General features: G+C 44.1%; 1 protein-coding gene across 1 annotated transcript in view; it reads right to left on the bottom strand.

Moving 5' to 3' along the window:
- EMILIN2 (elastin microfibril interfacer 2) overlaps window positions 1–27,479 on the bottom strand; it is a 66,845-nt gene that overhangs the window by 15,048 nt on the left and 24,318 nt on the right. The window contains exons 3-6 of the mRNA XM_006139031.5: window positions 27,086–27,261; window positions 18,174–20,102; window positions 2,964–3,422; window positions 2,178–2,216 (exon numbers count right to left, since the gene is read on the bottom strand). Coding sequence (XP_006139093.2) covers window positions 2,178–2,216; window positions 2,964–3,422; window positions 18,174–20,102; window positions 27,086–27,261 — 2,603 coding nt within the window. The remainder of the gene's footprint in view (window positions 1–2,177; window positions 2,217–2,963; window positions 3,423–18,173; window positions 20,103–27,085; window positions 27,262–27,479) is intronic.

Below are 27,479 nucleotides of genomic sequence, written 5' to 3'. Positions count from 1 at the left end.
ATTTTGTAAAGTAGGCTGAAAGGTGACAATTTAGGTAATTAAGGACTCCCTCCTCCATACCATAATTGCCATAGTTTCTGATTTGTTAAATGAACCAAATCAAATACAAATTTAGATTTTGTAAAAACAAAGCTTTTACAAAATTTAAAGCCAGTAAAAATATCAAATGCTCCCACATAGTGCTTGGAACACGGACACGGAACACTGAGATCTGTAAGTTAAAATGCATATGAACAAAGTGAAACTGGTTTCATTAACTTTCATTGTTTGAAAGGAAAGATAAATAAAAAAACCCAACAAAAAACAAAGTGTATAAGAAATAAAAAGTAAATTGGATTTTTGTAGCTCTTAATTTAACAATCTAAGTAACAGATAAGCAATATACAGGCAGTCCCCGGGTTACGTACAAGATAGGGACTGTAGGTTTGTTCTTAAGTTGAATTTGTATGTAAGTCGGAACTGGTACATATTGTAGGGGAAACTCTAGCCAAACGTTTCTCCAGAGCTCAGTTTTATTCTCCCACACCTCACTAACCTCAGTCCTTTATTCTCAAGCTGAGGTGTCTGCTGAGAAAAGCCGCTCTGCATCTCCCTGGTCTGCTGGGGAGGGGGGGGGGGGGGGGTCTCCCTGGTCTGCTGGGGGGAAGCAGCTAGTGCGGGGTTGCCTCACCTCATTTGTAAGTAGGGATCTGATTTAAGTCGGATCCATGTAACCCGGGGACTGCCTGTACTTGTTTACAATAGGATAATTTAATCAACAACAGTGTTGCAAACTGAGGTTTGTGACATTTGTGTTTTTCTTAAAGCTTCATCTTCTAGAATCATATGATTATGTAAGTATCTTAGGTTTTCATTTGAAAAGTTATTAGCCCTAGTAGTTGCAGGGGGAAAAAGTATGAAAAAATTAGCCCTTAAAGGCTCAAAAATTAAAAAGGTAAATAAAAAAGAACCTCCAAATTACTATTTTTTAAAATCTGATTTTTACCACGTGCATGAAACCAGGGACTCATTATGTTTGAACACTTGGAGTTGGCAGGATGGTGTTTGAGCAGGCCTGGGCAAAATACCTTCCATGGGCTGGATCCAGCCTGCCAAGCCACCAGATCTGGCCCATGGACACAGCAGGGAGCCTCAGGAAGACTCCCTGCTTGCCCCTCGCCCCCTCCTCCAACACTGCTCAGAAAAGTGGCTTCCACAGCAGTTTCTCTCTCTCAGCTGTGAGCCAGCGGGGAGTGGTGCTTCACGCACTGCTCCCGCTCCTAGCACAATCCCACTGGCCAATTTTCAGCCAAGGAGAGATGCCTGCTTGAAGAACAGGCAGCAGGTGAGGCACCATTCCCCAACTTCCCCTCAGGCTCTTATTCCTAACGCACATGACCCCTGCAGCCTGAGCAAAGGAGTGGCAGGCAGGGAAGCTGCCTGAGAAATGTGCTGGGTTGCTGGCCAGCAGTCATGTAGGTAAGTTTCCCAGCCAGAAGCTGCCTGTGGCACCCCAGCCCCTCCCTCCCTACCACTCTTGCCCCTCTAAGCCCCACATAAGTCAAAACTTCTGTTCCCCTCCTAACCCGTAACCCCTTCCAGTCCTTGCACCCCAGTTCAGTGCCCCAGGTCATAACTGACTCATTCACCCAAACTCCCTCCCAGACCCCACATCCTCTCCTGCACCCCAATCCCTTACCCCAAGCTCTCTTCTGCACCCAACCTCCATCCCAGACCCTGCACCTCCTCCATTAATAGCATGGAAGTGTACAGCCATGGACCACTTTCCAAAATCTTGGAGTGGTTCCCCATCAAAAATTATTACCCACCCGTGTTAGAGTCACTTTAAAGTTAATGCTAAATCCTGAAAATGACCTATAACTTTCATGTAGTTCTTTCAGTAGTGACCTTCCAAACACTGAAAGAACAAATTAAATGTGTGTTGTGCCACTTTCTCCATTATCTTCTCATACTCCACATGCCCTGAATATCCTCTCAGCCACAACATGAGTGCTAGTGTGAATAAGAAGGGGAGAAAACTATCATCCCTGGTGGTTTCTAGTATAAAGAGGTCAAAAGTGACGCAATGCCCTAAAAGAATCCACATTTTTGCCCTTCAATTGCACCCTGCTAGAATTTTCCATTAATGAAATAAGTGAATAGTTGTGCAAACAATTTCTAGGTAACAAGTGAATTACCTTGTGAGTCTGTAGAAGGTGGAGAAGATTTTGGATATCCTACAAAACAAAGGAAGTTATGTTACACAGTGACTAACAGTGTAAATATCACAAAAGTTTACCAAATAGCAACTCATTTCTACAAGTGCACTGTATCAGATGGCAGAAACTTGTATCACTAAAACTGTTATTCAGTAGTAGCCATAGCAAACAGGATCACATTCCCCATTACAATGCATCCATTCTGTTGTATGTACTTTGGCAAAACAGGTTATTTTAAGCTACCTTAGTGATGCTTAGTTTCGCAGCTGAGGACTACACAGCACCTGTATAGGATTATACTTGGTGCAACTTTGGCCAAGGAGGCAAAGTTAACTTGAGGCCTTCTTTATGTCTCTCCTGGTGAATGCCAGCAAGGGGCAAAACAGACAGCATGCAAATTAAATCAGCCAAAGACTCATCTAATAGAATAGCTCAAATATATGCCAGTTATGCTTCATTTCATACCCTACAGAGGACTGGAAAAGTGTATCACACTCCAGTTCTGCCACCTTTTCATCTCATAGCCAGCCCCAATATGCCCTCGGCAAGCTACGGCAGCTTAAATGTTATCTTATGTGGAGAATAACAGGCTCGCTCATGGATGGTGATAGCACCGCTTGTCTTATTTATTGATGAAAGACCCTGCTAGTCTATAACCTTAGTAGAGCTATGTGTTGTTCTATACTTTAATATATGTCCAGTAACACTGGCTTTGGGATTGAATATTATAGAGCAAGCACGTGGATAACAAGTCTGTTTTCTCACCTGGTGCTCCCGCATATCCTTCTGCTATGGGCATGCTATACTGACCATCTATGCCTTTCGGTCGTCCACTTCCTGACATTACAGCTTTGCCAGGAGGACCAGCCTGTCCTGTCTCCATAATGATCCCAGTTGATCCAGTGTCTGAACCGGGTAATGATGGTTGTAGGGGAGTTCTGGGTTGTGGTGGCTGAAGAGGAATGCTTTGTCGTGGTGGTTGTATTACTATTCTTGGCTGTGGTGGTTGTATTACTATTCTTGGCTGTGGTGGATGCAGTGGTATTCCTGACTGTGGTGGCTGTAGTGGTGTTCTCGGCTCTGATGAATGTACAGATGTTTCTGGTGGCGGTGGCTGGAGGGGAGTTCTCGGCTGTTTCGGCTGAAGGGGGGTTCTCGGCTGCGTCAGCTGGTGGGAGTTATTTTCTTGTGGTATCCGCAGTGGTATTCTTGGTTGTTTTTCAGCTAAGTATTGTAAACAGAAAAAAGTCAAATATCATCCATCTGAGTAAATTCATAAAACCCATTAAATTTATACTTAGATAAAACAAACATTTTAAAATAAACTGTGAGCTTTAGTTTCTTTCCTTTCTGAAGATGGAATAGTATAAAACTCAAGATTCTTCTGTTTTAAAAAGAATCATGACACTGAAGGCAGATCCATGGTTACAATTTACTGAAAAAAATCTTCACTGTTTGGAAGGATCATTGTTAAATTACTTTTCTAGTAGATAGCCAATGTACTATGTGATATCAGTGCCAGATAGCTTATAATTGTGTAGCTGTTCAAATCCCTTTTGATAGGGCTTACAACATATTCATAAAGAATTTAGTCCCAACTGAATCTTAGAAATGTAATGTCTTCCTGAAAGTGAATGTGCATTCTTTGCACAAAAGATTAATTTTTATACAGATTTAAAAGATAGGAAGGGTGCTAGAAAGTTTCTTTGAACAAAAGGCTCTAACTTCCAGTCCCTGCTTTCAATAAAAACCTGTCTTGTTTATTTCAAGATGGTCCATCTCTATTTAAAATTAACCACAAGTTAACTGTTATTATTTATGCAAGTTTTACTTGTTAAAATCCTTGGACGTCAGTAAAATTACTCATGACTAACACTGGTGTCATTGAGATAAGAATCAGGCCCATTAACTACACTGCATGTCAATGTATGGTGAGCTTCTATATCCTTCGCTAACATTGTTATACAAAAATATCTCTAATGTCTCAAAAGCAAGGACACTCAAGTTAAGAATAATCATTAACACTGCATATTGGGTAACATTTTCAAAAGGTCCTAAATTTTTTATGAGCCTAAGACTCACTGAAAGTAATTGAGATTCATGCTCCATGGTCGCTTAGAGTGGGTGATATGTCTATATGGGTTGGACCTCCCTGCTCTGGCACCCTTGGGACCTAACCGGTCCTGGATGAGGGATTTTGCTGCACAAGGGGATATTATTTCTGCCCCTCCCCTCTCTAGCTTCCCCCCACCCCCCGCTTGCAGGATCCTCTGCCCCCCATCCTCCCTTGCCTGCCACACCGCACAGTCCAGCTGGGGCATGCCACCCAGCCCTACTGCAGCGTGTCAAGCAGCCCCAGGTCCTGCCGAGGCTCCTGGCTCTGCCTGGCTGCCCCATTGCAACACTGTGGCTACATTGGCTGGCTACACTGGTAATTACAATGGATAATGTGTGGGTGAAATGTAAAAATTTTGTCTAACTAAATTGGAGGTTGCAAATGTAGACTCCAGCTGTCTGAATGACTCACAAGGCCTTTTACTTTGAGGGAGGGAGGGGAGTAATCTCTACCACAAATTCAGACTTTGGTGAACTGCCTCAGTAGGTTAAAAATCAAGCCCAGGTGTCATTTGGTTAGGAATAAATTAAACACTTACAGTTCACTTTGCTGTTACAAAAGTCTTTAAAGTTTCATGATAAAAACAAAATATTTTAACATGAATCAGTACAAAGTGTATATTCCATTCTTTAATCCTGTCTCTTGTGGACTGAATTACTTAGGTAACTTTCAGCAAAACCTTGTGGTGTCTAGTTCTTTATCTTTCTCCTCTCGTTGCAGTTTTAGAACTTAGTCTCATTCTAAAAACTCCACCTAGAAGGGCCAGGAGTTTTTCATTGGGAGCTATCATGTGAGGCACATGCTATGAGAGCATTGAGTTTTTTTAGATTAGCCTTTCAAAATAGTGGAAGACCATAGGTAATTGAGATGGAGAACAAGGCATAAACCACCTAAGATAAGAGTAAAGATGCAGGATTTCTCATTACAATTCATGTCACATTTGCAGTGCAAACTTCTTACCAAAACAGTCTTAAAACAACACTTGTATGTGTCCGAGACAGAACATCAGAAATGGCTGCCCGTCGCAGGGAGCCATAGCCTGTAATACCTCTGAGGCTGGTATAGGGGGCTCTGTCTGTGAGGTGGAGTGTTTTCCAAATAAGGGCATGTAAATTAATAATCTTCCCCTGCTCGCTCCACCCATTGCAGTGAAAGATCAGCCAATGGGCTGACTGGTGCTCAGGCCTGCTACTCCACCCACTGCAGCAAAAACCAACCTATGGGGTGATAAGTTCACAGGCAATAAAACAGGCAGGCAGCCCCTCTCTCACTGGGGATTCGCATTGAGTGAACGCCTGGCCTGATCACCCAGACGCCTTGCACCCCCCGCTCTTGAGTCTTACTGAGCGTACTCCGAGTTGGTCGACCCGAGTGGAGACAGTTTATGAGTGTGTGACCGGTACTTGTGTTCCTGCTGTCTCCAGAACTGGTATAACACCCCCCCCCCACCATCATCCCTATCCTAATTGATTTTTTAGTTGTCCTTATTGCTTGCCAAGTGACAGTGGCTAAAAAGTTACTAAGTTAGTTTATAAATAGTTGTGGTTTAGGTTTTTTACTGTTTCCTTGTATAAAGTTGTGTAAATAATCAGCCCTATGGACAATACCAGTGTTAATTCAACTGTTCCTAACCCCTGGGCAGTTATTGGAAATTATTGTGATTTAGAAAAGCCTCAGGGAATTGTTTTGTGTTGTCTGGCAATCTGTTTAATTTTTGTTCTGATGATTGTCTGGCGCCATCAAAATAAAATCAGTTTGTGCTTTTTGAAACTCCCAGTTGTGGTCTCGTCCTTTCCGGCATCCCTTCGAACCTCGTGTATTACGGGGACTGACATGGCGTCACGAACAGGATGCCGGAACCCCGGAGACCATGACAACTCTGAGAGTTGCCCCTGGGCTAAAACTGAGACCCCAGGTTCTGAGGAGGATCAGTTTAATCATTTGCAATACCACCTCCTCTGTACTCGACAGCGCGAAGGGGCCCCTAACACTTTTGACTGGGTCTGTGTCATAGGACACGGCCATGATTGTAGGACCTACACCATTCCTTTGGGGTTGAGCGATGTGGGCTGCTTGCTAACTTGCCATCCCACCTTCAGGGCCACCCCGGCCGATAATAGCCTTCAACTACGTCTCACTCAAGTGGGTGAAACGGCCCCTAATTCAAACCCTCTTAGCCTCTGGAAAGAGGTGAACAGGGTAATTAAACTCTGTGGGGTAGCCCCCTCCATCTTGGCCCCCGAGCCAAGAGCCCCACATGGATCACCTACACACCACCTGTTAATAGGATTGGTCCAAAGGTTAGATGGGATAAAAAAGGTTAAAAAACTATGCCCCGATTCTTATAAATCAGAGGATGTTCTGGCTGCCATCTGCAATACCCTAGCAGCAGCCCTTGATAAAGTTACCGTCTACCATGGGGCCGTTACAAATTGCTCCCGTGGGGTGGCGCACTCGCAGTCGTAGGGAGAACCAGAGTCTTCCCCTCAGACGCCAAAGACGCCTCCTTTAGAGACACAACTTCCTCCCCCATACCAAGGCTCTCATGACCCACCAAACATTTACCCTGGCTTGACTACCCTGAGTTCAACCATACCCACAGCTCCCGACCTGATTGTACCGGAGGCCCTCCCTGTGACTGTAACCCGATTAAAAATGGATGGTCAGGGGAATACCTCTCAGGTAACTGAGACCCACCCCCGAACCAAGGCGGAAATGAAGGAGTTCATCACGGATACTGCCCGACATCCGGATGAGCCTCCTATAATCTGGGTAGGGAGATTAGCCTTGGAACAGGGGAGTGACTGGGTTGACCGGGAGGAAGCCTTAACGTTAACCCGTACCGGGAGTTGGTCGCGGGGCCTTATGGGGGGAGTATTGGCAGTGAATAATCATTGGCCTGTAACGGCCGCAGCTGCCGCGCACCTCCAAATACAAGGGGGATTTCGCGCAGTACAGATGCCACCTGATTGTGTGAATAACTCCACTACCCTTATGTACGCAATCGCTGGGAGTTCTATTCTGCTCTGGGATCCCACTGCACACCCCCTCAACTTAACTAACGTTCAGACGGTAGCACAAAACCCATTTCGTTTTGTTGATGATCCCACTCAGATTCCCATAGAAGATGCGGCTGTTACCCTAGCCGTGGACAACAGTCCTAATCTAGACACAGGGGCTCTTCTGTGGCTAAGGGGATACACAGGACAACCTATTGGCCGACTATACGACGCTGTAGAGAGGGTGAAGTGGGCAACACTAAAGGCCGCCCTACTTGCAACCCCCTCTACTCTGGTGAAAGGGTCCAAAATGGTGCCCAAACCCAAATACCCCAAGCATTCGTTCATCGAGCGTAAGATTTTTGGATTTTTATTGGGTAAGGGACTCGCCAAGGAAGCTATTAGGAAAATGAATAGTGATCAACAGAAAGACTTGGCTGTGAAATTGGGGTGGGAAGATCGCCCTATTCCCCCGCAGCCAAAAAACGGGGAGAGGCCGAGTGCCTAGCGGTCACTCGGCCCGATTTAAATGACCCTCGACCCTATCAAAACCTGACTACCGAAAATGAGACAATTGTCCCCTTTTTGTTTTTCAGGTACCAACCCATTCGAGCCCCCCACCGGCTGTTTGACTTCCGGAGCCGACGAGAACCATCAAGCTGGAAAAAATTTAAGTCTGCCACTGAATCTTTAGTTTGGGGATATGTTACCAAATGTCCCGCAATCTCGAAGCCCTCACTAATTTGACCGCTGAAGGGTTTCGACAAGTCGATTTGGCTCTCACTGTACTAGCTCATTATGCCGAAAAGAATCGTCTAATGATACAGGTTATATTGCAGAAGGACTTTTGTATGGCACTCGAGGACCTTGACCCCAGGTTTAAGGACCAATACCATTTGCGTTTCAAGCCCGGGTGGAACAACGTTTCAGCCATCACCCAACAGCTGACCTCACTTGCAGTTCGGATTCGCGAACAGCGGGAAGAATGGGACTGGTGGCAAACAAAACTTTCCTCTTGGGGACTGAGTACTTGGGCATCCACCATTAAGCAGTGGTTGATTGTATGTGCTCTTGTGTTACTAGCCTTTTTAGTGAGCATTGCTGTTGCAAAAGCTCTTATCCACAGAGTTGTTTCCGCTTTCCCTGTTACTGTTGCTTACTTTTCCTTTCTCCCCTTTCTGAAGACAGCAGCTCACCAGAACCTCAATTTACCCAATTGGCTTCTTGCTGATTACCCTTATGTGCGCTCTCACCTTAGGCAACCCCCTTACCGCTTGCTCCGGACAGCCACGGGGGCATGTCCGAGACAGAACATCAGAAATGGCTGCCCGTCGCAGGGAGCCATAGCCTGTAATACCTCTGAGGCTGGTATAGGGGGCTCTGTCTGTGAGGTGGAGTGTTTTCCAAATAAGGGCATGTAAATTAATAATCTTCCCCTGCTCGCTCCACCCATTGCAGTGAAAGATCAGCCAATGGGCTGACTGGTGCTCAGGCCTGCTACTCCACCCACTGCAGCAAAAACCAACCTATGGGGTGATAAGTTCACAGGCAATAAAACAGGCAGGCAGCCCCTCTCTCACTGGGGATTCGCATTGAGTGAACGCCTGGCCTGATCACCCAGACGCCTTGCACCCCCCGCTCTTGAGTCTTACTGAGCGTACTCCGAGTTGGTCGACCCGAGTGGAGACAGTTTATGAGTGTGTGACCGGTACTTGTGTTCCTGCTGTCTCCAGAACTGGTATAACACCCCCCCCCCCCCCATCCCTATCCTAATTGATTTTTTAGTTGTCCTTATTGCTTGCCAAGTGACAGTGGCTAAAAAGTTACTAAGTTAGTTTATAAATAGTTGTGGTTTAGGTTTTTTACTGTTTCCTTGTATAAAGTTGTGTAAATAATCAGCCCTATGGACAATACCAGTGTTAATTCAACTGTTCCTAACCCCTGGGCAGTTATTGGAAATTATTGTGATTTAGAAAAGCCTCAGGGAATTGTTTTGTGTTGTCTGGCAATCTGTTTAATTTTTGTTCTGATGATTGTCTGGCGCCATCAAAATAAAATCAGTTTGTGCTTTTTGAAACTCCCAGTTGTGGTCTCGTCCTTTCCGGCATCCCTTCGAACCTCGTGTATTACGGGGACTGACAGTATGTTCCAGTGTATTTATCAGAGATTCAGGACTATAGACAGTATATTTCAATGTGCGATGAGGATTTGATCACACTAGCCACAAACTCTTCCCATTTTCCATAATGGTCTAAACCCGTGGTCCCCAACACGGTGCCCACAGGTGCATTTGTGTGCGCCCGCCAAGTGCTCAGGGCTGGCCTGGCGCCGGGCACGTGGCGCATGCGCAGTGCCGGAGCCGGCCCTGGGCACATGGCGTACGGTGAGCGCCGGCCCCGGGAGTGTCGTGGATTGGCCACCCGCGCTCTGGGCATGCGGCACTTGGGGGGGGAGCGCCGGCCCCGGGCACGTGGCTATGGGGGGGCTGCCCCCTGGTGCCCGGTGGGCGAACGGCCACCTCTAATGCCGTGGTCCCCAACACGGTGCGCCGGCAGGGGACGCCGGCGCTTGGCGGGGGGAGAGCGCCGGCCCCGGGCGCGTGGTGTTTGCAGGGGGCGCCGGCTTCGGGCGCGCGGTGCTTGGCGGGGGGAGAGCGCCGGCCCCGGGCACGCGGTGCTTGGAGGGGGCACCGTCCCCGGGCGCGCGGCTATGGGGGGGCCGTTCCCGGGCACGCGGCTATGGGGGGGCCGTCCCCGGGCACGCAAGTGTCCCCGCCCCCTGGCATCCGGCGGGCGAACGGCCACGCCCCCTGGCGCCCGGCAACCTCTAATAGTTGGGGACCACTGGTCTAAACCATGGAATTACACTTACTTCACTATTCAAATGAAAATTAAAAAAATAGCAAATAACCACCAACATTAAGTCAGTTTTACAAACACGTTAACAAACTAAAATTGTTTAGTTTGGATAGTCATATATTTGAAAATATCCGCATATACCACCCTATTTTGGAAAAAACTCATATGCCCACCAATGTGAATGTTAGTTGAGAGGCATCACTTTTACAATTCAGGCAGTTTTCACATGCCTTTTTGACCTCCTGTACTGAATTACATCATATCATGGCATTGTGCTTTAAAATCATTAAAGATAACAAAGAAGCCAGCATATTTTTAGACTGAACATGTGTTACTAATCTAAAGAGCGGAGGCAAAATTCCCTGGTATAACCCCACTCAAGTTATAGTGCAAAATTAGGGATGATTTTGACCAAATCAACTAGTATTGTGTTGAATAGCACATGAAAGAGAAGTATTCCCCATTATCTACAAATCAGCTAGAAAGGCAAGCAGCAGAGTGTAGATTAGGCCTGGGCAAAATATGGTCCACGGGCCAGATCTGGCCCACCAAGACACCCACAGAGACAGCGGGGACCCCCACACAGGCTCCCCTGCTTGCCCCACAGCCCTGCATGCCGTGCAGAAATGCAGCTGCTGGGCTTCCTTTCTGTTTCAAAACTGGAGGGGAGAGGGGCAAGTTTCAGGAAGCACCCCACCTCAGACACAATCCCACTGGCTGGTTTCTGGCCAGAAACCAGCCAATGGGAGCTGCTTGTTGGAATAACAGGCAGCCAAGAAGAACCACGCTCCCTTCTCCTCGGCTCAGTTATTCACTGAAGCTCATGGCCAGTCATGCAAGCTGGTAAGTCTCCTGGACACAGCCTGCCTCTGGCATCCCAGCCCCTTCCTGCCCCAATCCTCTGCCCCACTGCTCAACATACCCAAACCTTTTGTCCCCCCCTTGCACCCATAATCCCTCCCAGATCTGGCACCCCAATCTCCTGTCCAGATCACAATCCTCTTCTACCTTAGGTCACATCCCAAACCCCTGCGCTCTAGTTCCCTGCCCTAGGTCACAACCACCTCCTTCACTCAAACTCTCTCCCAGACTCCAGTCTCTCTCCTGCACCCCAATCCCTTATCCCAAGCTCCCTTCTGCACCCAAACTCTATCCCAGACCCTGCATCTCTTCCCTTAATATCATGGAAGAGTGCAGCCCTAGACCATTTTCCAAAATCTTGGTGTGGCCCCCTGTCAAAAATTATTGCCCACTCCAGTTTAGATCATTATTATATTTTAAATAGTCTCCTCAGGGCACACTTTTCACCAGCAATGTTTCCTCTGTTCTCTTTACTGTCACTAGCCTGCTCATTGTCAGCTTGATGATCTCCAATGCCTGTCTCAATGAAGCTAAGGAACCCTCCCCTCCCTCCCAAAATCCAAGGCTTAAAATGTCATTTGCTTTTTTCTCCTTGTTTTTAAAACACCATGGTGGTACTTCACTGAGAAAAAAACACGTGGTTAGCTTTAAAAATGTAATGTATATTCTTACTTTGGTACTAACTCTGTGGAGAGAGAGACGCACCCATGAGGACTCCTGGGCTCGCTCTCAGCTCTGGAAGGGGAATGGGGTCTGGTGGATTTCAGCAAGGGGGCAGATACATTTCAGCTTTATATAAGAACATCAGAATGGCCACACTGGGTCAGACCAAAGGTCCTTCTAACCCAATATCTAGACTTCCAACTGTGGCCATTGCCAGGTGCTACAGAAGGAATAAACAGAAGTAGCAATCATCATGATCCATCTCCCATGGCCCATTCCCAGCTTCTGGCAAACAGCCCAGCCTTCCTTGGAGGTGCTACAGGCTTAGGTAAGTACCTCCCAGCCAGAGCCTGCCTCTGGCACCCCAGCCACTCTTGTATCCCAACTCCCTCCCCCAGGTCACCATCCAAGCCCTCCTGCACTCTCTGCCCTTGGTCACAACTCCCGCCCAGACCCTGCACCCCTCCCCCACGCTATAATCCTCTCCTGCATCCAAACACCTTCCCAGACCCTACACCCCTCTAACCTGATCCAGGTTACAATGCCCTCATTTGCCCAAACTTCCTCTCAGACCTCACAGCATCTCCTGCACCTCAGTCCCTTTACCCCATGCACCCTTCTGCACCCAGCCTCCACCTTAGACCCTCCATCTCCTCCACAGAAAAGTGCGGCCCTTGACCACTTTCCAAAATCTTGGAGTGGTCCCCCACCAAGAATGATTGCCCACTCCTGATCTAGCATTTAAAAATGGCCTCTGAAGTCAGGGCATGCAGCTTTGAGCAGATCCCAAGTACTGTCCCCCCAGCTACTGGCTACTGCCCCCCCAGCTCCCATAAATGGCGCCCTTGACTGAAACGGGCAGGGGTTGGCTAGGCTGGGGATGCTGCCCTGGGAGAGGCTTCTGGGGATTCCCCCTCCTGGCTGCAGCTGGGACTCCGGGGGCCCAGCAGCAGCCCCCCCCCCTCCAGAGTCCCCATGAGCAACAGCTGTGAGTTGCTCCCTGCTGTGGGGGCCGAGCCCAGCCCTGGCTCCCAGAGCCTCTGCCCACTGCTGCTGGGTCCTAGCAAGCAACCGGCCACACTGCAGCCCCTGCCCCTGTGGACTGTCTCCCCCCTGGGCTTGAGTAGTGTCCCCTTCATCAAGGCAGCATCATGCAGAGAAGCCAACACAGCGCTCGGTGCGTGGAGAAGAGACAATCCCAGGGAGAGGAGGAGGGGGGTTTCTGGGCAGACTGGGTCTTGCTCCAGAGTCCCGCTGAGCCAATCCTCAAGGCATGGGCGCGGCCTGGCAAGGTGCCCTAGCCCAGTAGCCCAGAGGTCCGCAGACTGGAGGTTGGGAACCACTGACACAGAGGGTTACAGAGGACCTAGTTACTCATTTATCTAGTCTGTCTATTTAAAATGAGCCAAAGCTTGCTCAGTCCTAACAGACATACTTAATTGGAAGATCTCATGGAGTTGAAAAAGATTAACACATGGTTTATATACAGCACACTCAATAACTTATTACTCAGCAACATTAGTTTGGAATGAGTCATTTTAAATGTTCTTGGCTACAAAGTGTCTCAATATAAAATTTCAAGCCAAAGTAGCAATAGTGCTGGTTTCAGACTAATTTGCCTTTGCTTGGTTTAGTTGTCTAATTAGTGCTTGTATTTGACAAGGTAATGTTTTAGAATTCTTATCAGATATCCTTGTGTTACACATTCAAACACCTGTAGAAATAGAAACTTGTTAGTATTCTAATTTACCAAATTAAAATGAAATTTAATACTAATCTATAAACCAGAAATGAAAATCACCATCTGAAACTAGTAAAAGTACCACTGAAGATACGGCAATGAGACTCATCAAAAAGTTAATCTTAGTACAATGATGCACACAGATAAAGACACATTCTATCCCGAGAACAATATTAATCCTCAATGGGTAAAAAGTACAAAATATAACTGCGTAGTGGTATAAGGTTCCCTAACCACTTCCAAGAAAGTCCTTTCTGTTGCCAAAAGCTTTTTGGAGCTGCAAACGTCAAGACTTACTCAGACTGCTGTGCTGGACAGTATTGTATTCTGAATCATTCTGGGGCATAAATATTTCCTTTGTGAACCTCTTTGAGGCCACAGATATTTGAAGTTAGAAGCTACAGTTTTAAATGCTTATGTGTTTATTCTTAAAGGTCACGCTTGGTATATTTTATGGAGATCATATAAAGCACTCAAACTAAATTATACTATGGAAATGTGTGTGTGTGTTTTAAGTAGTAGATTTAAACAAACATAATCCATGAAGCTGTTAAGAGGTCTGCTTTATACTTTGGAGACAGGAATATGTCCTCAGCACAGAAAAAGAATCTCAATTCCTTCTTCACAAATTATGCAGTTTCAACATGCACAGGAAGGGGCTAAAGTCAAGATTAGGTGGCTAAAACTCAGGGTGTGCATCTACATGCAGCAGAAGTGAAGTGGAAGAGAAACAGGTTGGGCTGGATCAGAGAATCTAGTCACAGGATTGAAATGGCCACTATAGAGTTGTTCTTCAGCTGCTTCAGGGCTCAGGAAGGGAGATACCTCCCTCCCCTCTCCCATCTGTCTCATGCTCAGCACAGCTTTTTGAGCTAGGCACAAGGATTTGGCCCCAAGTACAAGCACTGTGTGTTTTATATAATCGGACAACTCAGAAATCACTGACTTTGAAGATCCCAGTTCACATCCAATATAAAATCCACTAGCACAATCCATCTAACACCACTGCAATAAAACTTCCATGGAACTCACAGTAAGTGAAATACCCTGGAGGAATAGGCCTACTCTCCTAGCCAGTACCAATATTTTTATCCTTATTCTTTAATTAAATTCTATCCATTAGTCAATAGCCAGGCTCCTGGTCCTCTCAGGCATATTAACAGAGATGCATACTTTAGTTAAAGGCTTTGGGAAATGCAACGTGTTCAATGACAAGAAAAAGCAAGAGAGATTAATAGTGGTTAGGGAATGGCACTTTTTCTGTATACAACAGAATGAAAAAAGGTTTTGGGGGTAAAAGGGTGTTGAACACAATAAACAACCTTGAACCTACTATTCCAGCCACACCTCTATTACTGATACTATGAAAAGAGAAAGACTTAGTTAAGTTCCTAACCCATGGCGGCATATTGCGACACCAGAAGATAATGCTGCTTTGACCACAATGTGTCAGTATTCATTCCTTTCTCAGATGGCATCAAATCAGATGATCACAGTTAGACTGAAGAACAGAAGGGAGCTTATTTCAGGACACATATAGTCTACTTTAGATTGCATATGTATCCTTCTCCTTTGACATTCATCATTGTCTTGTATTTCTACGGACACTGGGTCAAATCAGACACTGAGTTAGGAATTAGGAGTACAAGCCATCCGAGTCTGAAGGAGTGGCTGCTAGAAAGACTGTTTTCATAGACAAGTATAAAAGGGAACAGGAAGCCATAGGTTCAAAGGGAGGCCTTGTAAGGCACTCGAGCACCAACTTAAGATCCCATGCTGGTGTAGGACATCTAATTTGTGGGAAGAAGTTCTCCAGTCCTGTCAGAAACCTCCTTGCTGTAGGATGAGTGAAGACAGAAAATCCCTCTATACCATATGATGAAAGGCCATATTAGCTACCAAGTGCAGTCTAATGAAGCTTAGAGACAATCCTGCCATTTTTAGCTCTAAAATGTAATCCAGTATAGCTGACAATGGAGAGGATATAGTGAAAGATGTCTTAGAGTATACCAGTGACTGAATCTCATCCACTTTTGTATGTAGATACCACAAGTGAACTATGCCATATTATGTAACATCACTCTCTCTTTACATCCTCAGACAAAGTTGCTTTTAACCCTGTGAACCCTGTATCACCAAGCCTTGAACTGAAGAAGCTCGAGGTTGGTGTGAAGGTTTTGGTCGGTATCCTGTCAGAGAAGACGGGAAGGCCTGGAAGGTAATTGATTGACAAACAGATATCTGGATGAAGTAAGGGAAAAATCTTTGTCTAGGCCACATCAGAACCACTAGAGTTACTCTGGCTTTGTTTTTCTTATCTGGAACAGCTTTTGAATATCAATGGAGTTGGGGGAATGCACACAGCAGACTTGAACTCCAAAAAACAGTGAAAGGTATCCCCCCTGGGAATGATGACCCAGTTCACCTCACAAGCAGAAGTGGATCCTCAACTGTATTTTGGACTTTCCTCAGAAACCGTGACAGCTGAAGCCAGGAGGGCCTCCTCGTGACTACTGCTATTGAGTGGAGAGACAGACTGAGAGGCTGTATCAGTGGCTTTCAGAGAAGTCTGCAGAGATGTTCTTGCCAGATGCTGACCTTCAGCAAGGATTGCCTAAAATTGGTTTCCTCTAATCCACTGAAGATGTTCAATAAAGACATTCAGCAATGAATAGTTAGCATGGGTCTATTTCACCATGAGAGCTTGTAGTTGGCAATCCTAAATTGTAGAGCTGAGACTTATGGCCATATAAGTTGGGTTACTTTAGGTCTCTAATATAAGGTATTGATTTAGCATGGTGCTGTCTTCAATATTCATTTACACCATTACCTACAAGAGAGTTGGGCTGTGGATGCAAATACAAAAATTCTGAATCCTTGCAGAGAATGTTATTTTTTGTCTGTCCTCTTATAGGTAGATGGTATTGTGGCCAGGGTGTGTCAAATTATTTTTGCATGTTCTAGCATGGCTTCATTAATCAGTAGCATGGTATGGGCAAATGCTGATGTGTGCAGAACATCTAGCAGCTTATATACAGTGACTTCTTAACCTGCTCAATTGGAATCTGCAAGGAATCCTCTTCCCTTTTAATAAGGCCCTGGAATTGTTTAAAATCATCAACCAGTGATAGTGGAAGAAGCATGGACACATCATCTGGAGAGGGGAAAGAGAAGTTAGCCATTGGGGGGGGATTTCCTTGTCCACCTCCTGCTCCTCAAAAGAGCTCTTGTGAATCAGGCACCCTGAGGGGAGAGGAAGCTGGTGGAAATTGTCTACTCTTCTCTTTATGAAATACACTAAGGGCCCTAGAGAACTGCTGGCAATGAGCCACTATGGGGTCCCATGTGATCTATGAGGTGATGTGCATGGCAGGAGTGGAAGCAGCACCAAAGGCATCCATAGCAGAAGCATAGAATCATAGAATACTGGAACCAAAAGGGACCTCGAGAGATCGAAGCATGGGGCATGTCTCTCATTGGGATGGGTGTCTCAGGAAAGAAGGTTCCCTGATAATAGAAGGAAGATGTGGTAGACTGATGAGAATGCCAGCAATGGTTTGAATATACTGATCTGTGCACCAATTCCAGACTTTTACCACTTCCGCCCAGGGAGATGAAGAACATGCTCATCCTTGATGATTAATAACTCACTCATGCCACATTATCTGTCACCGACTTACATGACAGTAACTTCAGAGTCAAGGATTGTGTTACTAACCCACAGAGGAGTTCAACAATTACATTTTATATTGGAATATAGGTCATGGAAAATATATATCATGGCTCTATGTAAGTCAATGGACCAGTGCTAAATTAAACCACCAGAGAATTGCACTGGTATACAAAGAAACCTTAGGTTGAGGAGTAGCCAAATAAGAGATCTGTGCCATAATTATTTCAAGTCAAAATTCATGATATAGTGCTTTCCATGATTTAAAGTTAGAACATAATCCAATTATTTTAATGTCAAATTTATCACATACACATATAAAGCATAAAGACAAAATAATGCAATGTGTTTTGCAATAAACTGAAGAGTACAAATTTCGCAATACAACATCCTCTGTTTTTAGTCAGAGCAACAAAGACACGAACTCAATATCCTTCAGTAAACTCAACTTCTTTGTGAAACTATACATCATCAGAGTCTTAATCCAGAGCTTCATCTCGTATAAAAGAGCATGGCTCTATATAAATCAATGAACCAGTGCTACATTATACCACCAGAGAATTGCACTGGTATACAAAGAAACCTTAGGTTGAGGAGTAGCCAAATAAGAGATCTGTGCCATAATTATTTCGTCAAAATTCATCTGGATTTGATTTTTCCTAATTTGCCTTTCACATCACTTATATATTTTAAAAAAAAAGAATTTCACTGATGTTCAGTACCTAAAACACTTATTTGAAATTCACGACAGAGGAAAAAAAATACCAAACATTTGCTTTATTGCTGCTATCTTGTTTTAATCTAAAAGTAAGAAAGGTAAAATTCCTAACACACTAGTTGTATGTTTTGAAAACATTTGCAAAGTAAATTAAAGTACTTTCTCTGTAGTTTTGGAAAACAAAATCCAAAATTACTGTCTTTGTAAACCAAAACAAATATTGAAAGTCTCATAATTTTGCTCCCCCTTGATAAGGGGAATTGAATTAGGGGACTTATTAATTTCAGCTCCACTCTTTAAACTTTACAGGTGAGAAAGCAAGTGGAGAAAAAAAGGAAGGTTAACTTACCTGTTCTAGACTGAGTTTTCATCAGCTCCTGAAGGTCAGTGGTGATTTTGGTGACCTGCTTATGGAACTGTTGGACAGAATTTTTGAGGCCAGAAATGTTTTTGGAATAAGATGTCATGGTTCCATTCATCTGATTGATGCAGTCCCATAAGCTAGTGACATGCTTGTTTAGACCTTCTTTTATTTTCTGTAGGCTACCTGAGATGGAGTCCATTTTGCTGCAGACTTTTTCTACTTGGGATAGTCTGCTATCCACATCTGAGATTCCCCCTTGGATACCATCAGTGTTTCCTTTACATTTCCTGAGGTCATTAAAGATTTGTTCTTTTAGCTGTTCCATCCTCTCCTTTACCTCATTACAGCAATTACCATTTTGGTGATAAGTTTGATTCACAACTGTTCTCTGTATTTCATCTATTTTTCTGAATACATCTAGCTGGGTCTTTTCACATGTAGAGTTGACACCCAGAAGTTGTTCCTTGCAGCTGTTCAAGCCAGCCTGAAGATTTTTCACATCTTTATCAATGATGTTTAGACCATACCGAAATCTACGCAAATCCTTATGGATGATCTGCTGGTGGTTCTTACTAAAGTTAAATTTCTCATTAAGGGAACCATTTAAAGACTTCAAAAGAGCAGAGTGGTCTTCTACTTTCAACAGCAAGTATTCATATTTGTTACTACAATTTTCTATGCTTTTCTGAAGGTTTTCCATATGTTGAGGGGCAGATTGGCATTTCTGCCAGCAAAGGTGTTCAACAGCTTGTAGTTTGTTCCTCAGGAGATACACCTCAGATGCAAGTTGCTCATTTCCAGATACCAAGTCACTGCGCAAAACTGATTCTGATTTATTTGATATTCCATCTGAGGCTGTGGCATTGGCAATTTCTAAAATAGTACCACCCAACCTGTCTTCCAGTGCCTGCAATTTTTGATCAAATAAGTCTCTGACTTCATCCACCTCAGCAGCTATCGCACGTCGGAGAGTTTCCTCAATATAAAAACAATGTTCTTCAGCATTCCTCTCTGTAACATTGATCCTAGCTTCTAGCTCCTCCCATCTTGGGCCAAATTGCTCTTCTAGACTTGGAGTGGAAATATGAATGATTTCATTATCTATTCTGGCGTTTAAGATTCTGTTTGCTTCCATAACTCTCTCAACTTTCTCATCCAAATTTTTTATTTTTTGACCAAAGTCGTCACTGTTGCTAGGTTTGCAGCAATTTGACTGGTTTGCAGAAGCCTGGATCTGAGTTTGGAGCTCATTTATTTCTTTCCTCAGGTCATTTTCCTTTTCTTCTACAAGTTGAATTATTTCTGAACAGCTAGTTTCATGGTCATCACACTGTTGCTGGATATCCATCATTTTGTATTCACATGAGTTTTTCAGATCTGCCATTTTCTTCTCCAATCCTTCCAGCATTTCCTGTCTTAAGGCCTCAAATTTAGAATCTAGATATTCTTGATATAAATCACCACTTGGTATTGTTACTGTAGGTCCTCGCGCTGCTTCCTGTAGTTGTTTTAATTGCCCTTCATAGCTTTTCACTTTCCCATTCAGTTCTTCCAGCTTGTCATTTTTTATTTTCAAGGCATTTTTTACTTCAGCTAGCTCAGACTTTATATCTTCCATTGCAAAATCAGTAAAAGGTTCTCTGTGGTTTTTATTGCCAAGGATTCCAGGCAGATGAATGCTGTCTGTTTCACCACCCATGGCATTATCAGGTCCTGGGTGATCATGAAGGTTGTTCAGCCATGAGACTAACATCTTACTGGCATCTTCTTGGACAGTAAGTTTCAGGTTCTCATTTACACCTGCTAAGGAGGATTGAAGATCAAACACCGTCCGTGAAAGTCGAAACAATTCATCCTCAAGGAATTGAATTTTCTTCTCATGTGATTCCTGTGGCACTTCTGTTGGTTCTGAGTCTGTTTTAAAGACACAATGGAAACAAAATCTGGATGTAAGTATGTCTAACGATAACAGTTCAGAACAGCTGGAAGTCCTTGTTGTCAATGGCTGACAATTCAATCATCATCAGTTCACTCCAAGCTAAAACACTGCAATAGTGTTTTGGCAGCATCCTCCACTAAAGATCAAAAGGATCCTTACACCTGTTGCTTCTTGGCACACCCAGGATATCTAGCCACTGGTATACACATTAAATAACTATAATTTACATAAATGATTTTAGAGCCATTCTCTCTCTCATAACAATTAATACTGGTCATGCTATAAGCAGAAAACAGCTTTGCTTTTTTTTCCTGCTCCTGAAATACTTCCGAATAAGGCACTAACTGCAGTGGGACCATGGATGGGCTTGCAGTTAAGCTTGCCCTTAAATATCTTGCTGAACCAAGGTCTAAGCCCATTTATATGATGGAGTAATATAATTTCCATGGTTCTAGCTCTACTTATGTGCATTTTCTGCAAGCAAAAAATAGAAAATGAAAACAGAAATTCTCACATACAAAGAAAAGTATTAGATCACAATACAATTTATTTGCTTTTGTCAAACAAAGGTAAACATTTAGTCTTATATATAGTTGAAACTCAGTTCTTTAATAACTGCACTTCCATTGCAAGGTAATATATGGGCAAGATATAGTGAACAATTTACATAGAACATATTAAAAGATCTACTCAGTGTTGATTGTGTCCTTAACTCAAATAACGTTTTTTGGGGAGGAGGGTTGTGTTTAAATCATAGTCCTGGGGTGGGACTGGGAATGAGGGGTTCAGTATGCTGGCTGCCCCAGAGAGAGGGGACAACCCCAGGCATCCCTCCCCGCAGCAGCTTAGGGTCAGGTGAGAAGCACTCCTCCCTGGCTGCTGCATCTTGCAGTGGATACAGCTGGGGGAGGGGTCATGTTCCCCAGCTCACGGACAGACAGACACGCAGACAAACTCTCTGAAATATATTGTAGATAGCTGTCCCTTTCACCACCCTTGCTGGTCCAATATGGTTATAGCTGTCCCAGTCCCCGTCTCTGGCCCCTTGCTGCCCTATGTGGTCATTCTGCAGTGTAAATGTCCCTCCTGCCAGGCCCCTCCCTTTCCATTTTCTGAGAAACAATCAAATTCCAGGCACATCCCATTGTCCTGGCACAACCAAACTCTGACTTTGCTTTAAGTTATGATAAGAGGAAGCTGCATAACAAATCTGGTGGTCCTCGCTCTTACTGTTCAGGAGGCGTTCTTGAACAAATGGAGCACAGAAGATCTATAGTAAGACTAGAAGATTTACCCGGCATTGCTTGGGTCCTTAGCTCCATTCATTTTTGTTTTTTGGAAACTAAAATGAAAGTGCACATGCTTCAGTTTAATTGGGGTGGAAACCTCAAGCCTGGGGGCTGGATGTGGCCCCCAGCTTGCCTGGATCCAGCCCTCAAGGCTCAGAATTGGGGAACCCACGCTGGCACTCCAGCCCCAACCCAGCCACCCACCTGCAGGACTGGAACACACAACATCTACTAGCCTGGCCCTCCACAACTCTGGTGCAGAAAAGAAAAGTGGGGAGTGTCTTTCTCCTTCTCTGTCAGGGGCCTCTCACTTGTGTGCAGCTTCCAGCTGATTTTTCTGTGGGTAAGTGGCACCTGAACCAAAAAATTTTCCCCACCCCTGATTTAAATCATTGCTCTGGGGTGGGACTTGGGATGAGGGGTTCAGAGTGCAGGCTGCCCTGAGGAGAGAGAGGACTAACCCAGCTCTCTTGCACCGCAGCAGCTTGGGGTCAGGTAAGAAGCACCTTTCCATGGTCTCTGCAGCTCCAACAGGCACAGCCGGAGAAAGGCTGCATGTTCCCCAAAGGGGCCAGGGTTCATCTGCCTCCTGCACTTCCCAGCCAGAATGAGGAATGCAGCAAAATTCTCTTTCCCCTTGCTCCCTGATGAAGCACTGCCAGCAGTGTTCCAGTATGAATCTGGTGTGGGCTTCAGCCCCCCCACCTACCCTCTCTGATGTGTGCCTTAGGGGTGGGAGGCTCAGGGCTAAGGCAATCCTGGAAGAGGGTGCTCCCCGCCAGCCCCATGATTTTGTCTCTTTCCTGTATGATTTTATGCGACACAATCTCATTCCAGGCACATCCCATTTTCCTTAACAAACCCCTAACTTGCTTTAAGTTATGATAAGAGGAAGCTGTACCAAAACTAGTGGTCATAGCTCTTGCTGTTTAGGAGCAGTTCTTGAACAGACAGACAAACTCTCTCAAATTTATAACAGACAATATATTCATACATACTCAGACTTGTGTCTGTAGGTGAATATAGACATATAAAGGGTATATACAGAATAGTAGAGACACAACGTGGGTGAGGGAATATCTTTTATTGCACCAATTTCTGTTGATAAGAGACAAACTTTCAAGCTACACAGCTCTTCTTAGGTCTGGGGAAGGTATTCCGTATGCCACAGCTAAATACAAGGTGGAACAGATTAAATATAAGTTAACAGATATTTTAAGGCAGCAGTGGAGAAGCTATAGCTGGTGGGCCAGATCTGCCCCATCTTCCCTTGATCCAGCCCATGGTGAGACTCCAGGCTTCCTTTCCCCTCCACACCATGGCCAGCCGGCGCTAGCTTTCCAGCCCCACTGCAAGTCTCTATTCCTTGGTGCCCACCCGTGGAGCTGGAGCACTAGCACAAGCTCTGCCCTGCTGTGGGGAGAGCACGTGGGGAAGTACTGAGCCTCAGCATGGGCCAGAACAAAGGAGTCTGAGCATCCAGTGTGTGCTAGGAATGTTAAATTTTGATTAATCAGCTAATCGAGTAGTCAATGGAATTTCCATTGACTATTCAATTAGTTGATGAAGGGGGCACTCACCGTCCCCACTGCACCTCTGCCTTTTAAATATAATAAGAGCCACGGGGCCTTTTTTTCTTCTCAGGAACCAGGCCAGTCCTGTGAGGTTGGTTGGTTGGTTTGTTTCCTGAGAGCCAGAGCAGCAAGGGTTTTCTTCTATTTATTTTTTGTATCTTGAGGACCCAGGCCAGTGAGGTTTTTGGTTTCTCTCTCTCTCTCTCTCTCTCTGAGACATGGCCAGCGAAGTTTGTTTGTTTCTGTTTGTTTGGGTGGGGGTTAGTTCGTCTGTTTTTATTTTGCTTCTCTGGGGCCCAGCCAATGAGTGTTTATTTTTCCTTTTGCTTCTCACTGGTGTGTGGTCCCCACATGATTTTTCTTTGGGTCAATGGCCCCTGACCGAATAAAAGTTCCCCACTCCTGTTTTAAGGGACCGTTGAAGTTGAAGTGGACCATTAACATTTCTGAAGTCATAGGACAAAAACATGGGTTGGGGGGAGATTCGAGGTTACATATTCTTGTAATAAGCCATAAATGTATTATCTTTATCAACACACAATTATTAGGCCTGGTCTGCACTATAGCTTTTGAGTGATGTAAGCTGCCTCATATCAACTAGCTGTGGAAATGCCTTCCCCTATTTTTGGCTCTTACAGAATGATAATGGTGTTTCTGTTTTCTGCGTGAAACGTATAAAAGACAGGAACATTGCATCATCCAGAGGTAAGAACTTTCCATAAAACAGTTACTCAGTTCTGGAGTCTGTTCTCACGCACTAAGAAAACCTATATAAACACCTTCAAAAAAAGACCAGCCTGAGAGCTTACATTCATACCTTTGCTTGACCAGGACCATGTCTAACTTACATGGGCAGACAGCCACTGCAGTTATTAAATCCTTTGTGTGTGTGTATACTTGACTTGGTGTGTCAGAGGTGCACATCCTAACTCCAAGCACTTGTATCAATCGTATTTGTCAGTGCAAGGCATTGTGGGGTGACTCCCGAAAGCCGTAAGAGTTGATGCAAGCAATGCAATGTATACACTGACACTGTGTTGATTTCATTTCATTGCCCCTGATTTTATATCACTTGGGGATGTGGTGTTACTAGAGTGGTGTAGAGAGGCACTTACATCAGCAAGATGCCAAATTTAAATTAGGATGCATTCACAGCTAGGTCAACCACAAGACAGGTTACCTCAATCTAACCCTATAGCGTAAATCCAGCCTAAGCATTATACAATTAATTTATGGTTTATTACAAGAATCTATAATCCACTAACTCCTTCTCCCCCATGACTGCAAAAGTGTTAACAGGCCACATCAACTTGAATGGTCTATTATAATTTCTGTTAACTCATGCTAAACAATGTGTTCCATCTTGTAGCTGTAACACTCTGAGGACTTTTCCCAGACCTGAAGAAGAGCTCTGTGTAGATTGAAAGCTTGTCTGTTTAACCAACAGAAGTTGATCCAATAAAAGGTATTACCTTACGTACCTTGTCTCTCTAATATCCTGGTCCAACGTGGCTATAACACCTCTACAAAAATGAGAAGTATGTAGTGTTTAATTTTACATAGATAGCACCTTTCAAGCAACAATATCCAAAAGTGCTTTATAGAATTAAATCATATTGTTGCAGAAATAAATGCAAATAAAAGAAAGAAAAGTCAAGAGGGACAGGTAAAGGAGAAAAAATATGGTTTCAGCTGTGATTTGAAAAGAAATTAGAAAATGTTTGGTAGTGAAAGGATGCTTCAGATGACAAGTAAATGGCATGGGATGTTCCAGATGAATAAGGCTCTCTCTCAGATACTGACCAGACTGTGTTATGAGACCGGAAATGGGTGAGGTATTGAGGAGGGAAGCAGAATGAGACAAATCAGTGAGACAGGCTGGAACAAATCCATGAAAGATTTAAAAACACCGAGGGGACTTTTTTTAAAAGATCCTGAAATGAACAGAGCTGGTTGACGCCTTTAAGGATGGGAGTAATGTGATAGTACTTCTGTGTGTGTAAAGATGCTGACACCATTATTCTGTACATGCTGGGGTCCGGAGAGGTGAGGCTTGGGGAATCTGTGGAAAAGGAGTTCCAACTGTCAGAGTGAGATCTGGGGAAAAGTATGAAAAGGAAGGATCTTAGCAGTCGCAGATCTGAGGCATTTGTAGCCATGAAATTATATGGAACTGTTTACAAGTAGATTCACAGGAATATAAGTTTTAGAGTGACAAGTTTAGGGAGTAGAAACAACTTGGAGGAATATGCTGAGATGCAAAATAAAGGAGATGCAGTTCAAATTTTTATTTGTTTTAAAATTGGCATTTAACTGAAGGATGTTGTAAAGAAGCCACAAGTTTACCTAGTCAAGACTAGCAGAGGAAATTCTGCAGAAAGCATATGTGAATATGCACCAGAATTGTGGCTAGTGCAGATGCAGTGACCTATTTTTATTTGGGAACTTACTATAACAATTATGTTTTTAATCAGTCTGTGAGGAAAGACGCAAAGGCATAACTGTTCTGCTAGTTATTTGAAATACTTGCCAATGTTGGTTGTCCTTTGCCTGTGAATCAACATTATCTATTTTATTTTGTTGGAAATAGATTTTAAGTAGTACATAAATCATAGCAATCGGTTCACTGCCAACCCATACTACGTAACAAGTGCTAATGGTACATGTTGTACATGGTATTAATTTCTGATAAATGTTATAATAAATTCTTTCACAGAAGCCTTCTGGTTCATTGTCTTCTACTTAACTGAGACTAAAGTTAAAAACCATGTACATGTCATACCTTTCTGGTCTGGCAACATCTGTGATGGCCCTGGTGACCCCGGGGCTGGCCACAGAGTCAGGAATCCAGTGGTGGGGGACAGGAGAGCCCTACAGCTTGGAGGGGAGTCTGCTGACTGACCTCAGAGTCCATGAGCAGAGGGGGTGGAATTGACCTCCCCTGGTCCGGCAAACTCCCTCATTCAGGACCAGTCAGGTCCTGAGGGTGCTGGACCAGGGAGGTCCAACTTGTAATAACTGAACTTCATTTATCCTCACTGGAGCAGTGTCTTATGAAAACATAATTTACCCTTATGGGTTTCATCTCAATTGAGGTTTACTATTTATCGGCGCTTTAGGGTATATTAGTTATGTTTGGACTGGCTTTTACAAGTAAAAAACTACACAAGTATTATGCATTATTAGCAGGGCTTGACAAACAGTGGCAAAACCTACTCGCCAGTCCCGCACTGTGCATGCGCAAGACCCACATTGCACATGTGCGTGCCGCCAGTGAATGGGGTGACCGGCTGAAATCTATTCGCCATGATTTGTCAAGCCCTGATTATTAGTATGTAATTTACAATGATCATGTATTACAGCTATTGCTTTTGGTTCCACAGACATGCCAATCAAACTCATCTTCCCTGTAACACTCTGATAAAAATATTAAAACCTTTAAACTGTTACAACAAATAAGTCTCAGAGGGGTAGCCGTTTTAGTCTGTAATAGAAAACAAACAAACAACGAATAGTCTTGCAGCACCTTAGAGACCAACAAAAAAGGTAAATGGTATCATGAGGTTTCATGGGGACAACCCAATTCTTCAGATGAAAGAAGTTTAAGGGGTCCAGGTTCCAAATAAATAGCAGAGAAATTGAGGAGATGGGGAGGGAAAAGAAGGGAGGAAAAAATGGGAAAACAATAGTCTATTAGAGTTTCCATGCTAAATAAAGCTGATTGAGAGGGTTCTAAGTACTCTTAAGTACCTGGTGTTTGGCTTTTTATGTCATTAGGATGTGGAATGTAGCCAGTAATCCAGTTAAAACCTTTGTTTAAACCTCTATTGTTGACCACAAGGAATTTCCTGAACCATTACTGACCAGCATAGCTTTATGATCAGCCTTCGCACCCAATAATTCATCATTCACCAGGAAACACTTTGGATCAATATAGTAATTGCTTTGCTATTCCCTCCCACTATACAACATCTTGTATATTGGTTTTGGACTATTCAGTGAGCCATGTAGCAGAACCCACTTTTCTTTTGGTTCAAAGGATGAAATAAAAAACTAGACATGACCATGTATACCAAAATTCAAACAAAAAGTTACCCAAGGCTTTCTTCATAATAGTTCGTGGTGGTGCAGTGGGCAAGAGACTGGTTCTTGGTTGTTCTGCTGGGCCTTCTCTGCAATCTACACCTTTATAACCAGGACAACATCTCCATTCCAGTTCTGTTACTGTCTTATAAGCAATTCTGTACCGAGGTCTGAAACTCATACGGTAGCTGCCAAAATAGAGAGAGTACTTAAGTCATCTATAATCATTCAGCCATTTATATCAGACCTAGAATAAACAAGAACAGTAATCAATGATGATTAATGAAATTAATACCTAGAAAGATGTATTTTTCTCATCAATGGAATTTAGCAATTTATACATACACATTTATACCCCACTGTTAAGAGTTAACAAACATGACATGCTGCCCATGTAAATTGGGTT

This window comes from Pelodiscus sinensis, chromosome 2 (genome assembly GCF_052426305.1).
Source record: "Pelodiscus sinensis isolate ZL-2025 chromosome 2, ASM5242630v1, whole genome shotgun sequence".
NCBI lineage: Eukaryota > Metazoa > Chordata > Testudines > Trionychidae > Pelodiscus > Pelodiscus sinensis.
This window is presented reverse-complemented; position numbering and strand designations above follow the sequence as displayed.